This window comes from Sus scrofa, chromosome 3 (genome assembly GCF_000003025.6).
Source record: "Sus scrofa isolate TJ Tabasco breed Duroc chromosome 3, Sscrofa11.1, whole genome shotgun sequence".
NCBI lineage: Eukaryota > Metazoa > Chordata > Mammalia > Artiodactyla > Suidae > Sus > Sus scrofa.
In genome coordinates this window covers 6,374,277-6,388,799 of record NC_010445.4, presented here as the reverse complement: position 1 = coordinate 6,388,799, position 14,523 = coordinate 6,374,277, and the positions used below count along the sequence as shown (strand labels likewise).

Here is a 14,523-nt window from a genome sequence, read left to right as displayed (position 1 = left end):
TCTGAAGTGATGTCTGCCAGCATCAAAGCCCTGGCAGCATCGCTTCCTGTCCTGAGATTCACATTTACTGAAAGGGGAGAAGTGAGTACCAGTACCACGGCTTGGTGCCAGGCAGCGAATGCAGCCCAGTAACAAGACACAGCTTAAAAAACAAGCTTTAATCAACTTCATAAAAATTGTTCTTGTAATTGAACTTGGATAGGCCCACTTGCCCAGCAGGTTGCAGGTGCCAACTTCACATTTCTAGGCTCAGAGGCAGGGGCCTCTCCTCCAGGCCAGTACAGATGCTCGATGGGGCAGGAGGTAGGTGCACAGAGGGACCACATCATCTGTGTCAATGGGGCCTGCAGCTCCAGCTTAAGGTAGACCTTATGTGCTGCCAAGAGGATACCCCAGAAAATAAGCCCAGAGGACAAAGACCTTCACACTTGAGAGCCCTGCACCCTTCTCAACCGCTGCCACGTGGAGCAGGACCTGCTGAGGCAACAAGCGCACTTGAGTTTGCCCTGAAGGGCTGCCTCATCCAAATCACAGGGACAGGCACAGCCTGACTCGGCAGGAGTGGGAAGGAGCGGGCATGACCTGGCTGCAGCTTTAAATGACCCACCAGCCCCTTGTGTTTAATGAGGCCCGAGGAGAAGGGCCAAATTCCATACTGACCTGCTGAGCACAAGCCCTTCCCGACAACCTCCTCCCTCCCCAGAGCCTGGTGTGCAGGGAGTCCCAGGGGGCGCTGATACCTAGACAAACGTCATGCCAACCTGAGGGACCGAACCGGAGCATGTGTCCCCCTTAAGAAACAAAAGATTACAGCAAAGTTATAGGGAAACTGACAGACAAAGCCCCTCAGAGAAAAGCCCAGCATGCCTGCCTGCTAGCTCCAGCTAGAGCTGTGCTAACACTGGCATGAAACAGTTAAATGCACACTCCCAAAGGTGGCCCAGAGTGGTCCCCAACAGTGGGGCCCTTCCGGCGGCTCTGAGCTGGCTCCAGCTGCTGTCACTGTCCACTGAGAAAGGCCAAGTGCCCTTTGGTGCATCTGTTGGCGTAGTGTCCTTTTTCACCACACTGGGAACAGCAGGAGGGGAAGGAAGAAATAAAAGAAAAACACTGTTTCAAAGGCAATTTACAATGAAGACAGCACCCACCAAATACCAGGTTGGGGACAGGGACTCTGAAATTCTCAGTGGTGGTGATTTTCATTCAAACGCAAGGGAGAGGAAGCTCCAGAAGGTACAGCAGCGCAGAACCGCAGCCAGTGATTCGGCAGACGGCGCCTGCAGGGCCAGATGATCAGAGAGCACACGGCCCTTGCGGACACAGGAGGGGCTCGTGGTGGGGCAGGGCTCTCGCACCTGCCCAGTCACTTACCTGAGACACAATTCTGGGACTTCCTGCAGACAGGAGAAGCCTCCAGGCTCCTCCCTCAACTTAGGGATCCACTGCACAGACAGAGGGTGGGCTGCACCCACAGGGTTTTCCCTCCTGGCTCCTGTGTACTTTGCCTAAGCTACCCTTGGGGACAGGTTTTGGTCGCGGGATCGGACACGGGATGATCAGACTTGGGTAGACTCACCTCTCCGAAATCTAGCCTTGACCCTGACTTGTCCCAGCTGTTCATCCAGGCCCTGCCTTTGCCTCTCTACCCTCAAACCTGCTATCCCTCAAAACGGAGAAGGGAACCGCAAGAAAGGCAACGGCCGCCTCGAGCACTGAGCAAGCAGTGAGGGGACAGGTGGGGGCACCCAACCCATACTAACCCTGTCCTCCCGACCCTACAGTCCCCAGGTTTTCAAGTTTCATCTGTCGGGGTGACTTGTGTGGACAAGCAGCCTGTGTAGCTGCCACTTAGTCCTCTGGCAGATGTGATCACCAGAGGAGGGACGTGGCAGCCCCACTTCGTAGCGCTTGGTGTCCACGGCTGATCCAGGGAATCCAGGATCCCCACGAGGTGTCTTTAGTACCACCTGTGCCCGTGGGAGGAAGAGGCTGTTAGGTCCCCCTCGCCACCCCCGCCCCACCTTTCTAAGGTTCCAGGAGAGCTTGCATCACAGAGGCCCTGCTGACCAGTCTGCGACAAGATACGTCTCCTCACTATACTCGAGACCTGCCTGCCCCCAACTCGCCTGCCCACCTTCCAACGCCCCCTGCCCATACCCTCCTTACCTGGGAGGGCTGGGCCTCAGAAGCCTCTGCGGGGCCTTCCCTAGATGCATGTGCACTTTTAACTCTGGTGTCTGTCTGGGCACCTGCCTCCCCGCCTCAGAACACGGACCCCTCCCGGGAAGGAGCAACTACAGTGGGCTCGCTCTGCAGAGCCAGTCCTGAGAAGGTGCTCCTGGGTGTCTGATGGCCATGGAAGTGGCCAGTGGCTCAGCTTTGCCAAAGGGAAGTTCTAGGAACAATGCAAGCTTATGCTTTCTGACCCCAGCCTTCTGCTTGCAGGCCTGGATGCTGCAGACACCACAAGAGCTCAAAGGCGTCTGTCAGATTCAGCACTGCTTTCAGCAGCAGAGACCGAATCCTTGTTTACCAACAGAGAACTGGTGCAGTTATGCAGCCACTGAAGTACATGAGAGATACACATACTGACACGGAGAGACCCTGACTGTTCTAAGAAAAAAGATTATATAGGGCATTGTACATAGTAGGGCCCTAAGATACATAGGGTCTTGTGCTTATGTGAATAAAAGTTTGGAAGAGTGGAGTCCCCTTAGGAGTTTTGGTGTAAAGGGAGCTAAAAACAGAACATGCGAGAACAAAGCAACTGAGTACAGGGGCTGTTTCAGGAAAGGGGGCACTCAAAAGCACAGCGCTCACTCAGTGCCCTGAACGCTCTGTATCACCTCAGAGTTCTTACAGGAAGCATGTACGAACTTGGTATCTCGTCCAAGAGTCCCCACGTCTGAAACCTTTGTGAGTCTGGTTCTACTACTGGTTGTGTCTGCGGACTCAATCAGTGTTGCTCATTTCCTTCTGCATTTCGTTATTTTAACTACGAGCTCACTCTTCAGAGCCCTAGTCGTGGGGATGCTGTGTGGCCTGGGTGGAGAATAAATTTCTCCAAGCCAGGCGCCTACCCCTCTGGGCCGTTTTAGGTTCAAAAACTCAGTCTGGCTTTTCAGCCCATGCCAAGGACGTGAACCCAGGCCCAAACTCCAGGAAGGGCTGGCCAGTGACGACAAACCCTGAAGGGACTTTTCTCCTCCCCTTTCGTCCAGAGCTAGGAGTGAGGTGGACAGGTTCTTAGTAGGCTTTTTTAAGTTTACCCTTCCCCTGAATGTCCTGCCGTGTGGGTGGGGTTCGAATCCTATTTCTTCCCACGTAGGCTCAGAGCGCTGTCCCTTTCCCTGGTGTGTGCCCACGTGGGACGCTTCAGGGCTCGCTCTGTTCTGTTCGTGCGCCCGTTTGTCCTGGCCTCTGGAAGAGCCCCGTCCCTCTTGCCAGCCCAGTTCTTTCATTCACCCATGTGTTGAACTGTCGCCTGGCCTTGCTGTGCTGGGAGGGAAGTCGGAGGGTCTCTAGCTCACCCGTGGCTCAGTGCTCATTAACGATGCAAAGACGCTCTCACTGTCCAAGATTAGCTAGCTCTCTGCTCGGAGGGAAGGCCACTGACTGTGAGGAGCCTGCCCGAAGCCTCCCCCTCCCCGGGGACTCACCTTGTAACAGGTGACCTGCTCCAGCGGCCGGGGTCCTCGGTTGCCTGCGCTGCTGTTTTGACTCTGCATGACCCCAATGACCTGCGGGGCTCTCTGCTGATTGGGAGAAGAGTTCTGAGTCGTTAACTGGATCAAGGAGGACGACCTTTGTAATGGCGGATTGTTACTTTGCTGGAAAGAGTTACACAACACGGTTTTACTGCGGAAAACACGTGCACGCGGACTACCAATGGGGACAGGAAAAAAGAGGGCGGGACTGGTCCCGCGTGTGACCGGCAGGAAGAAGGGCTTCCGCGGTGGCCCTGCTCGGCGGAGCAGGCGAAAAAGAAAGATCTGGTGATGATGGCAGGAGCCGCTGCCCGAAAAACACCATGCAGACACACAAAAACGAAAAATAAAAGTGGAAAACAAAACACCAAAGAGACGAGGCGGCCTCTGGGGCGGCAGGGCGAGGGCATGAGCAGGCCTTACTTTTGTTTGTGAGGTTCTAGCTTCAGGTCAGGATGAACGCTTGGTTCAGCCAGGTGTTTAGCAGCCTACACGGCGAGCAACAGTCACGGAAAAACAGTTGGAGGCTGACACGCTGACCTGCGGTCTAGGGGCTGAGAGGGCCCTCCGCTAGGGAGTCGTGTGAGCAGGGGGTCAGGGCTCCTGGGGTGGGGCTGCTGGGCAGCAAGGCTACCTCCCAACCGAGTGGCTTCCTGGCTCTGGCCCCGAAAGTACAGGAGCCCTGGGCTACAAAGCCCAGGCTGTCACGGCCGCCCCCACAGGCAGGAGTGCCGGCTCTGCCGGAGAACAGTTGTTGGGTTCACCCCACACCCCCCAAGGGTGGGCTCAGGGCGGCCACATTCCCGGCGGCTCGGCCTCTAGCGTGAGCGGGGCCAGGCCGGGCTTCGGCAACAGGCGGAGTCCAGCCAGGTAAGAGTGAGGCCTCAGGATCGGTGGGCTGTTGACGCAACCTGCTGAGACCCCGCCTAGGACACCTGGCCCGCCTCGGTCTGGGCCCCCACCCACCCATCCCGTAACCAAACTCACGGTGCCCTTGGTCTGGGGGCACTGCTGCAGATTCTCTGTCTACGGCACTTCCCTCCCTCATGCTTGGGGGGACCAGCCCACTGCTGGGTCGTGGGACCCTCGCTTGGGAGACTGGAGCCAAATGGTCCCTCGCCCCGTTCCCAGCATCCTCCTTGCAGTTGGGAGGCTCCACGCGGAGCAGTTAACCGCTCAACCTCGGCCTCAGGCCCGCTCCGGGTCTGCTCCCACCCAGCAGGGCCCCTCAGGTGAGTCCCACTGGCAGAGGGAAGGGTTGGAACCGGAGGCCCCACGCCGCCCTGCACTCCACTCCCGGGCGCTGGCAGGCGGGAAGGGAGACGCACGTGGGACCTGGCTCAGGCAGACGGCCCTCTACCCCCAGAGGAGGGTGCCAGCTGCTCTGCTGCCTGGATTTTCTGCTGGGTCTAGGGGGACCCCTGCCCCGCACACGGTCTCCAGCCAGGTCCAGAGCAGCCCCGCACTGAGGCGGGCACTGAGTTTTCTGCTGCAAGGGCACTGCCAGGGCCGGCAGCACCACGGGGCGAGGGCACGGTACCTTTGCCGGAGGCTGCGTCTGCTGCGGCAGTGGGGGCTGCTCCGTGGTTCCCATTGGCAGTTCAAATCGAGGGCTGGTCACCCGGCAGCAGGAGGGGACGGGAACGAGAGACGGAGGAGAGGATGAGAGAGGAGGTCGGCCAGGTGGGGGTCTCAAGCTCTGGCCTCGGGAAGACCACAGCCAGTCTCGAGCCAAGCACAGGGCCACCCAAAGCACCTGGGCACGGGGTGGGTGCTGGCGCTCAGTTCCACCCAAGGCCTCGGGATGGTGGGGAAGACAGATTTGCTGTGCCTGGCCTTGGACCCAGCTCTGTCTACACTAGGTGTGAGCCCAGCAAGCGCTGCTCAGAGAAGGGAAAGAAATAGCTGGCGTACACGAAGGCCCTCCCGACACACACCCTGCCTTTCCCGCAGGGCAACTGAGTGTCAGAACTGATAGCAGGCTCCCCGGCCACCTACCCAGGGAGAGGAGCCCTGTCAGCAGCACCCGCCACCTGCCCACCATGTGGCAGCGGCCAGGATATGCTGCTTCCGTGCCGGTGTCAGCAGCAAGGACAGATGCGGTGCTGCCCCATGACCACCCAAAGTGACAGCCGGGCACAGAGGCCCAGGAGACGAGCAATGCGCCCTCCTGAGCAAGGAGGACCGGGCTTTAGAGGCCACACAGCTGCCTTTGACCAGGTGGTACCACCTGTGCCACATGACCCTGGCCTCAGGTGTGAGATGGGGACCCTCTTGCACACATGAGGGTTCTAGGAACCAGTGTACACGGAACACCAAGCTCAGCGTCTCCAGAGGGAGGCCCTGAAACCGAAATCCTCTCCCTGAGGGCACAGGCTCTTCACCTGAGGCCCCCAAGTGATGAGCAAGATTACACGTGCACAAGGGTTTTGGGAGCCTGGGGCCCACAGCTTCCACCTGAGTCCTGGATGACCTATGACCCCACAAAGGCTAGAGGCTGGTTCAGGCAGAGCCACCTCTGGACTCAGGAGGCAGCAGGGGTCTCTCCCCACCTCCCACCCCTGCCCAGACCCTGTGCTGACACCATCCAGTGACCACAGCCCAGACGGCCCAGGAAAGACACAGGGCAGCAGGGCCCAGCTACTCACTGCATGAATTTGCACGAGGGCCCCTCCGGGCAGAATCCCACGAGGTAATTCACACAGATGACTCTCCGCGTGTGCCGGTGCCTGCACAGGGGGCCTGTGGAGCCAAGTGTCAGGGGCACTGGGGGGGCGCCCTTGTGCCCCTCCTCTGCCGGTCAGAGCCCTGCCACACTGCTGCCTGGGGTGCGGAGAGCGAGGCCAGGGCTGGCTCTGCCTCCTGTTGAGAAGGGACAGTGGGCAGGCACACATCCTCTCAAACACTAGTTTCTTCATCAAAAGGACAGGTGAGCACGTGGCCTGCAGGGGAGCCTAGGGAGACTCAGGTGACCTGAGGGTGCGGCAAAGCCTCACTAGCCCCTGGTGACTAACACCAGGTTCTGCAGGAAGAGGCGGGACAGGCAGAGGGTCATGTGGGCAGAGGGCGAGAGGACTGGCCTCCGACACCTACCGTGCTTGCAGAAGCCGCGGTCGTACCATGGACAGTCTTTGATCTTGGACTCGGGGTCGATGTGCAGGAAGGGGCACTCCTTGTTGCTGCACTCCCCTGCAGGGACACCGGACACGCGGCCCCTGCGACAGCTGGCCCCCACCCGCCTCCGCCCCCGCCCCCCCAAGGCTGGGCCGCCGTCCAGCAGAGGGGCCCAGGGGGGGGGCTGTGGTGTCCGGCCCCGGCCCGAGACCCAGGGCTCAGGGTCTCAAGAGCCTCAGTTTCCTGACCTGTACGTGGGCAGGGATGGCCCTCCCTCAGAGGTGACACTGACAGAGGCGGGCACAGGGTCCACACACATCAAATAACTCACGGCTCCACCTCTGGCCCAAGGAGGTGTCCTGGGCAGCGTGGGGCCCAGACAGACAGACACACCAGTGGAGACCAGCAGGAAGTTCCCGTTTCCGAGGAGAGCCCCCGCGAGCTCTCTTTGTCTATGCTGCGGCAGGGAAAGGCCTGAGGAGGCTCGTTTTTAGGACAGCCTGGGAACTCACGGCTGGGTCCCTGTGGTAGACGGTGCTGAAGCCTTTGTGACAGCTCCTCTCGGGAGCAACGGGCCCAGCTGGCCACCAGCCTCTCTTGGCCGAGTACAGGCACTGCCACCCCGGGCGGCCACACCCCTTCAAGCTTGCCCGCTCCAGTCCTTGTCCACATGAAAGGCCCTGTGGGGTCTCACCCACCCCCTCTCCAGCCTCACTGGCCTCCCAGCCGGTCCAAGAAGAGTCCTCTGCCCTGAGTGGTCCCGTCTTAGCCTTCGGATCCCAACCCAGGCCCCCTCCTCCGAGGCCCTCTGACCACGCTGTCTCGAGGGCACTTCTTTAAGTGGTCCCACAGCACGCCCTAGGTTCCCAGGCCAGGGATCAACCATGCACCACAGTGGTGAGCCAAGCCGCAGCACTGACAATGCTGGTCCTTAACCTGCTGAGCCACCAGGGAATTCCAACAATTCTCTTCTTTGTCTCACAGGGGGACTGGCCACCTCTTTCCCTGGGGCACTGGAGCAAAAGCGCCACAGGGCCATGACGGGCCTGTCCTCTTTGCTGCTGCCCCTTCAGTGCCTGGCGCAGGTGACAGGAGCTACAGACGGTGTGTCTGCACTGGGACGGGACAGGCTCTCGTCGCAGGTCTGGGAGGCAGAGGGCCCAGGCCCATCTGCAGGGAAGCTGGGAACCCAAGCCAGTGGCAGAGGCGCCCTCAGGAGTCTGCCCAGGGGAGTGGCTCCTGCCTTTGGGGACGATGTCTCCAGATGGGAGAGGCTCCCATGGAGAAGCTGCTGTTGCGCTCTCCCAGGGCTGCTTCCCACGCTGCTGTGGGTGGGAGGGAGGGAGTGGGGGGCTGGGAAGCCCGGGTCCTGTTTTCTACCTGTGCTCTAACCTCTCAACTTATGTTGCCTCTAAAGAAAAAGCCACAAGTGTCATTAAGAGGCCAGCAGGCCAAGCCTGTTGCACTGCTGAAATAATTAATGTCTCTGACAACGGGGCTTTGAGGGCACGCAGCACGCCCGGCGTTCCTCAGCCCACCTCAAAGCGTAGAGCAGGCTCCCAGCCTGCTGCCAGCCCCTGCGTGGGGCTGAGGCTGGCAGTCCCGGGGCCAGAGCCCACCCTCATCGTGACCAGCAGGGCTGCTTCCTGGGCAACGTGGCCCAGGGCAGAGGCAGGGGATTCTGGTTCCTTCAGGGAGCACATGGGCTCCACTGGGCCCTGGGCCAGCCCCACCACCCCAGCCCGTCCCTGCTTCTCCACAGCTCACTCAGGTCTGCTGAGGCCACGTGCCCCCAGAGCAGAGACAAAGGAAGTCTTTGGGTTTCAAGGCGAAGAGCAGCCCCGTAGACCTGCCATCCCTGAGGACTGTTTAGGACAGACAAGCTACCACCCCGGATCACGCTCGCAGACAGAAGGAACCAAATCAGGCCCCGGGGGCAGGGGCCACACCGCAAGCAGCAGCTGATTAAGGGAGAAGGTCCGCGGGAGCAGAGGCGAGGCCTCCAGCCTGCACTGCCCACGCACCCACTGAGAAAGCTGGCTTAGTCTCGGCTCCCCAAAGTACCTGCGAGTGCTCAAAACACCAAAGCACTACAGGGATGTACCGGTTATTAGAGAATGACCCTAACTACCCATAGCTCAAGGGCCAGCTGAGGTCAGCAGGCACCTATGGTTCTCATCTGAAGCTGGAAAGGTGGGAGCTGGCAGGGAGCGTGGGCGCAGCTGCTTAACCCCTCTGGGTCTGGGTGCCTGATGGAGCCTCTGGGGGCTCCTGGCCCGGGGGTTCTGGGTGGAGTGGGGCTTGGGGGTTCCTGCCACGGGCCTCACCGAACTTGGAGTAGAAGTAGCACTCGGGCATCTTGGTCATGTCGTACTCGTGCAGGAACTCGCACTGGTCGCCCTTCTTGCACAGCCCCCGCAGCCAGTGTTTGCACACGACTGTCTTCTCGCCGCTGATGTGGCGGAACGGGCACATGCCCCCTGCCCAGGAAGACGCTGTGAGGAGGCCGGCCTACGCCCAAGGCACCTTCAGCCACACCTCCCCAAAGCCCCCCAAACAGCATGTCCTGGAAGGTGGGGGTGCCCCCGCAGAAGGCAGTGTGACTTTAGGCAGCACGGGAGCGTCTGAAGTTTTAATAGCTGTGGATTTTCTTTTACTGGGTCTTGGAAAAAGCTAACTAAAACATCAGATCACAACATCACAGGCATTTCTGTAAGATGGAGACTTCACAAGCCGAAGGGTGGTAGAGGGAAGGGGGCAGTGATTTTCCTAATTTAATTAAAGAATAGCTCCAGGGATGGGCAAAACTTGCAGGAGGTAGTAAAAGACTGGGGCCTAGGAAACACAGCCCTAAAAACGTAAAGAGGACCACCAGCAGAGGCCTGGACTGCAGGGGGGCTCCATCTCTTCAACGTGCCACTTAGCCTCCAAGAATTAAGAAAGAAATCAACGTCGGAACTGAAGAAATGTGTTGTCTATCAACTGAGGGACGTCTGCCTTCTGTAGAAATCATTGCCCAAATAGGACGGAACCATACCTGGCAAAGTCGCCTTTTATTTTTTTTGTCTTTTTGCCTTTTCTTAAGCTGCTCCCATGGCATATGGAGGTTCCCAGGCTAGGGGTCGAATCGGAGCTGTAGCCACCAGCCTACGCCAGAGCCACAGCAACGCGGGATCCGAGCCGTGTCTGCAACCTACACCACACCTCATGGCAACACTGGATCCTTAACCCACTGAGCGAGGCCAGGGATCGAACCCGCAACCTCATGGTTCCTAGTCAGATTCGTTAACCACTGCGCCACGACGGGAACTCCAAAGTCGCCTTTCTAACTAGGGCCCTGGCGGGACTACTGAAAGGCCGACTGGAATGAGGTGGTCAGTGGAAAAGATAGCCAGGGAGACCAGCCCTGCCCATGGGAACTTTCTGCCGAGGGGGGACAGTGCTCTATGCTGTCTAGCATGGTGGCCACACGTGGCTACTACATGACCGAAATATGATGAGTGTGACTGAAGAATGTTTTTATTTTACTTAATCTTAATTAAATCTGAATAGCCAGCGTGCTGCCCGTGCTAAGGATGGCTGTGCTAACAGGAGGTGGGTCAGAAAGGCAGGATTACAGAGCAAAGGCAGGGATGAGGCCCAGCAGGGGAATGACATTCTGACCCTGGAGAGTCTGAGGTCAACCCAGCTGACCTACCTGGCAGGGTAAGTGGCTTGAATCTTAGAACCACAACTTGCCCACATCATCCACTAAAACCATCCCCTTGCTCTAATTCTGTGCTCCCTATTCAAGCTTCTGATTAAAATTTAGTTGCCAAAGACATGTGGGTCCGGAAAAATGCCCAGCCCTATACAGGACCTGTGAGGGCCCCCCCTGGTGATCCGCCTTCTGAACCAGCAGACGGGCTGGCTTGTGTCACCTCTGCTGGGACCAGGTTAGTATGAACGAAGCCACAAGACACTAAAGCAGAGTTTTTGAGGAAAGGACACAGAGCCCATGAGCTCATGAAGACTGCAGAATGGGAGTTCCTGTCGTGGCGTAGTGGTTAACGAATCCGACTAGGAACCATGAGGTTGCGGGTTCGGTCCCTGGCCTCGCTCAGTGGGTTAAGGATCCAGTGTTGCCGTGAGCTGTGGTGTAGGCCGCAGATGCGGCTCAGATCCCGAGTTGCTGTGGTTCTGGTTTAGGCCGGTGGCTACAGCTCCGATTGGACCCCTAGCCTGGGAACCTCCACATGCCGCGAGAGCGGCCCAAGAAATAGCAAAAAGACAAAAAGACAAAAAGACAAAAAAAAAAAAAAAAAAGACTGCAGAACAGAGCGGCCTGGGCTCAGCTACGCATTAACCCTATGACTTTGAGAAAAAGCTCCCGGACACCTCGGTGCTCGTGACCGCAGGGAAAACGAGGCAGGAAGGCAAACTCGGGCAGAACATCCCACCGTGTCCTTGGCCTGTCCAGACCACAGTGGCATCTGGGGACACCCGGAGTCGGCAGAAAGCCGGGCGAGCAGAGACCGGAGAGCCTGCGTATCTGCTGGGCACGGGGAGGTGGAGGGCTGCCCAGGGGGAATGTCGGGAGCCAGGGGTCTCTTACCTTTGCCACAGGCAGCTTTCAGAAAGAATTCACAGACAGCAGCCCCCGACTCTGCAGAGAGAAGGAGAGGGGTCAAACAAAGCAAGCTATCACCGCTATTGGTGACGTCTGAAGAATGCGGAGGGAACCCTTCTGGCCTTTAACCCCCAGAGGATTCAAGGTACAGGAAATAGAGTGGGAAGAAAATGCAAAGCTCGAGCAAGGAAAATGCTCTTTCTCTCAGCCATTCCTGGCAGAATGAGGCATATATGCTGAGACCAGTCATTACTCAGGGCTTTCGGAGAACCTCCTACAAGCCAGATGCTTTCAAGGAGTTAGGAGTGGTTGGGCGCAGGAAGGATGGAGCCCAAGTGACAGAAATTAATTTCTCCCTGCTCAGACTGTGCAGAGGGTGAATTCAGGGGCACTTGAACCTGAGGCAGGGGGAGGGAATGATCCCACAGGAAGCACAAACAAGCAAACGGGGACCCCGAGGAGGAAGAGGTGGGCGCTCAGAGACCCTCCTGGAGGGAAGAGCATAACTGATGACGCAGGAGCGTGACTGCTCTTAATAAGCGGCAGCAACACACAATTCAATGTTCCACAGATACAGCTGGTTCACGGGAGGGGAGCAGGAGAAGGAAGGCCAAGCACAGAGAAGTCAGTGGGGTGCAGGGCTGTAATAAGGAGCCCAGGAATTCACCCGCCATGGCCACCAGGAGAAAGCATCTGTGGCTTCAGTTTTCTCTATCAGTGGGCATTTTAGAAATGCTCAAAACCCACCACGAGCATCTCTTACGTGTCTTCCCCTGCAAACTTTCAAGAGCTCTATTGGCTTCTTAGAAGCAGGTCTATTTTGCTAGGACAGATTTAAGGTTACAGAAGTGGGCGTCAGAGGTGTGCATTTCAGAAAAGTCCGAGAAGTCTTACATTAAAAAATCTTTTAAGGAGTTCCCCTCGTGGCTCAGCGGAAATGAATCTGACTAGGAACCATGAGGCTGCTGGTTCAATCCCTGGCCTCCCCCAGTGGGTCAAGGATCTGGCATTGCCGTGGCTGTGGCACAGGACAGCAGCTATAGCTATGATTCAAACCCTAGCCTGGGAATCTCCATATGCCTCGGGTGCAGCCCTAAAAAGAAAAAAGAAAAGAAAAAAAAAAAAAGTTATCATTTAAGAGTACTTTGAGCCTTCGTTCTTTTCAGAGGTTTAAGGTTGTTTTATTCCTTAAATGCCAAAGTCCACAGTGCTGGGGACGGGGTCTGAGGCGGACATGATAAAGAAATGTGCCTTCAGGACAGAACCCATAGATCCTTCTTGTATTAAGACAGAAATCAAGTGCAAGGACGAGGGGGAGGAAGGGCTGTGGCCTCCCTGGGCTCTGACACACTGACCGTGATCTCGGGCAGGCGGTGAGTGCTGAGGCCCTGGGCTGGGGCAGTACCTGTGGCTAGGCAGGTCCTGGACCCTCTCCAAGCACAGATCTGAGGGCCCCTCACCGCTGCACCTGCCCTCCCGGGCTCAGGTATCTGTGGTTCCAGGCTGGAGGGCGGAGGGAGAAAGAGCTGCCCAGTATGGATGGTTCCTTGGTCTCGAGCTAGTGCCATCAGCAGAGGAAGAGGCCACGGGTGTGAGGGTAGATGTCTGTGTATAAGCATGAAGTGATCACCTGCACTGACCGGTTTAAGGGTCTGGGCAGCGGCTTGTAAGCCGTATGCAGTGGAGACAGCGTTTGTATGTGTATAGAAAGTAACTGCTGCTAAAGGTACGTCTCTTGTGTACATGCATTATCTTATACAGAAACGTCAGCGTAAGAGGGACAACTCAGAGGTCACACGTGCATGAGAAGTGTGGCCACTTGAGGGGAATGAGGCCGCAGGGAGGCTCCGCTAGTCCAGGGACAGGTAGGAGAATGTGGCACTGTGGTCCATGTCCTCTGGCAGTTAGGGGGACGGCACAGGGAGCCACAGATAGAAGGGTCAAGAAGCCTGGCGAGCTCATCTGGCTCCATCAGGCGCTGAGCAGTCTTTGGCCAGTCCCTTCCCCAGCCCAGGGCTCAGGTGCTTCATCTGTGGCTTGAACTCAATGACTGACCCCTAAGAGCCCTCTGAGCTTTAACTTACAGCATTAAATTTCAAGTATCTCTGAGAAAGAAAGAGGAAAAGATAACTGCCGCCACGTGAAGAGGGAGAGTGAAGGACACTTGGGCGGCTGCCTGGGTGTGAGGAATGACCCAGAGGTGGGGTCCAGAGAAACAGTGAGGAATGGGCTCCCAGGAGCGCGAGTCCTAGGAGAAAAACGGAGCTTGAGCGCCTCATTGGGGGTCTCCTACAGAGTAAGGGGTGGGTCCTTCCCTCTGCAAGACTCTCCCAACGGCCCGGTTTTGATGAAAGCAAGAAGAGACCGCCCAAAGTGGGGGGCTGGAAATGGGGAAAGGGGATATCTTGGTACTTTTCTGTAGTTGGGGAGCGTGTTCGAGTGGGGGCAGTATTTCCAATACACGATACCCGCTTTCATTCAAGAATTATTTGATGGGCGGGACGTGGTCCTGCCCTAGCCTTAGGCTAGCTCTCAGGGGTCGAAGATCGGGGAAGAGGGGCTCCTTAGTCCAAATGACGGGAGAAGGTGGGGTGGGGGTCCCAGGATTTGGGGAAAGCAGTCCCAGGACCGAGGGGGAGGAGCTCCCGAACTGAGGGGCAGGGCGTCCTGGAACTACAGCGGCGGGGGTGGGGGGGGGGTCCCGGAGCCAAGTCCATCGCGCCCTCGCCCTCCTCCCGGACCCTGCGCTCACTGTCCATGCCGGGGAAGGGCAGCGGCTGCGCTCCGAGCTGCTGCTCCACTGCGATCTCCAAGTCGAACTTGATATGGTCCACGCTGGCGATGATTTCCTGCATGGCGGCGGCGGCGGCCACACCGGCCCGGCTCCCGCTCAGGTTCCTCGTCTCCCTCACACCTCTACCCGCCGCAGACCCGCCGCACACTGTCCTCCGCCGCCTCGCCGCTGCCGCCAACACCGGCGCCACCGCCGCCGCCGCCCAAGGGATGCCGGGAGCACCCAGAGCCCGCGCCAGCCCTTTCGCTCCAGACCGGGCCAATCAAGCGCAGAGTACAGGCGGCTCTGCTAGGCCCGGC

At 58.0% G+C, this 14,523-nt stretch overlaps 1 protein-coding gene across 6 annotated transcripts; it reads right to left on the bottom strand.

Annotated features, from left to right (window-relative positions):
* On the bottom strand, positions 138-14,454 carry CPSF4 (cleavage and polyadenylation specific factor 4). 6 transcript variants are annotated; one of them, XM_003354457.4, is made up of 8 exons: positions 14,183-14,454; positions 11,416-11,466; positions 9,149-9,301; positions 6,801-6,896; positions 6,356-6,449; positions 5,248-5,320; positions 3,660-3,755; positions 138-1,068 (listed from the first exon to the last, which is right to left on the bottom strand). In XM_003354457.4, exons 1-8 carry the CDS (start codon positions 14,283-14,285, stop codon positions 1,000-1,002), a joined length of 735 nt encoding a protein of 244 aa, XP_003354505.2. In that variant the 5' UTR covers positions 14,286-14,454; the 3' UTR covers positions 138-999. The 6 variants fall into 6 exon arrangements, with proteins under 6 accessions (XP_003354505.2, XP_003124350.2, XP_005661931.2 ...); XM_003124302.5 differs by having other exon boundaries at positions 3,660-3,830; positions 14,183-14,438; XM_005661874.3 differs by having other exon boundaries at positions 3,660-3,752; positions 14,183-14,438.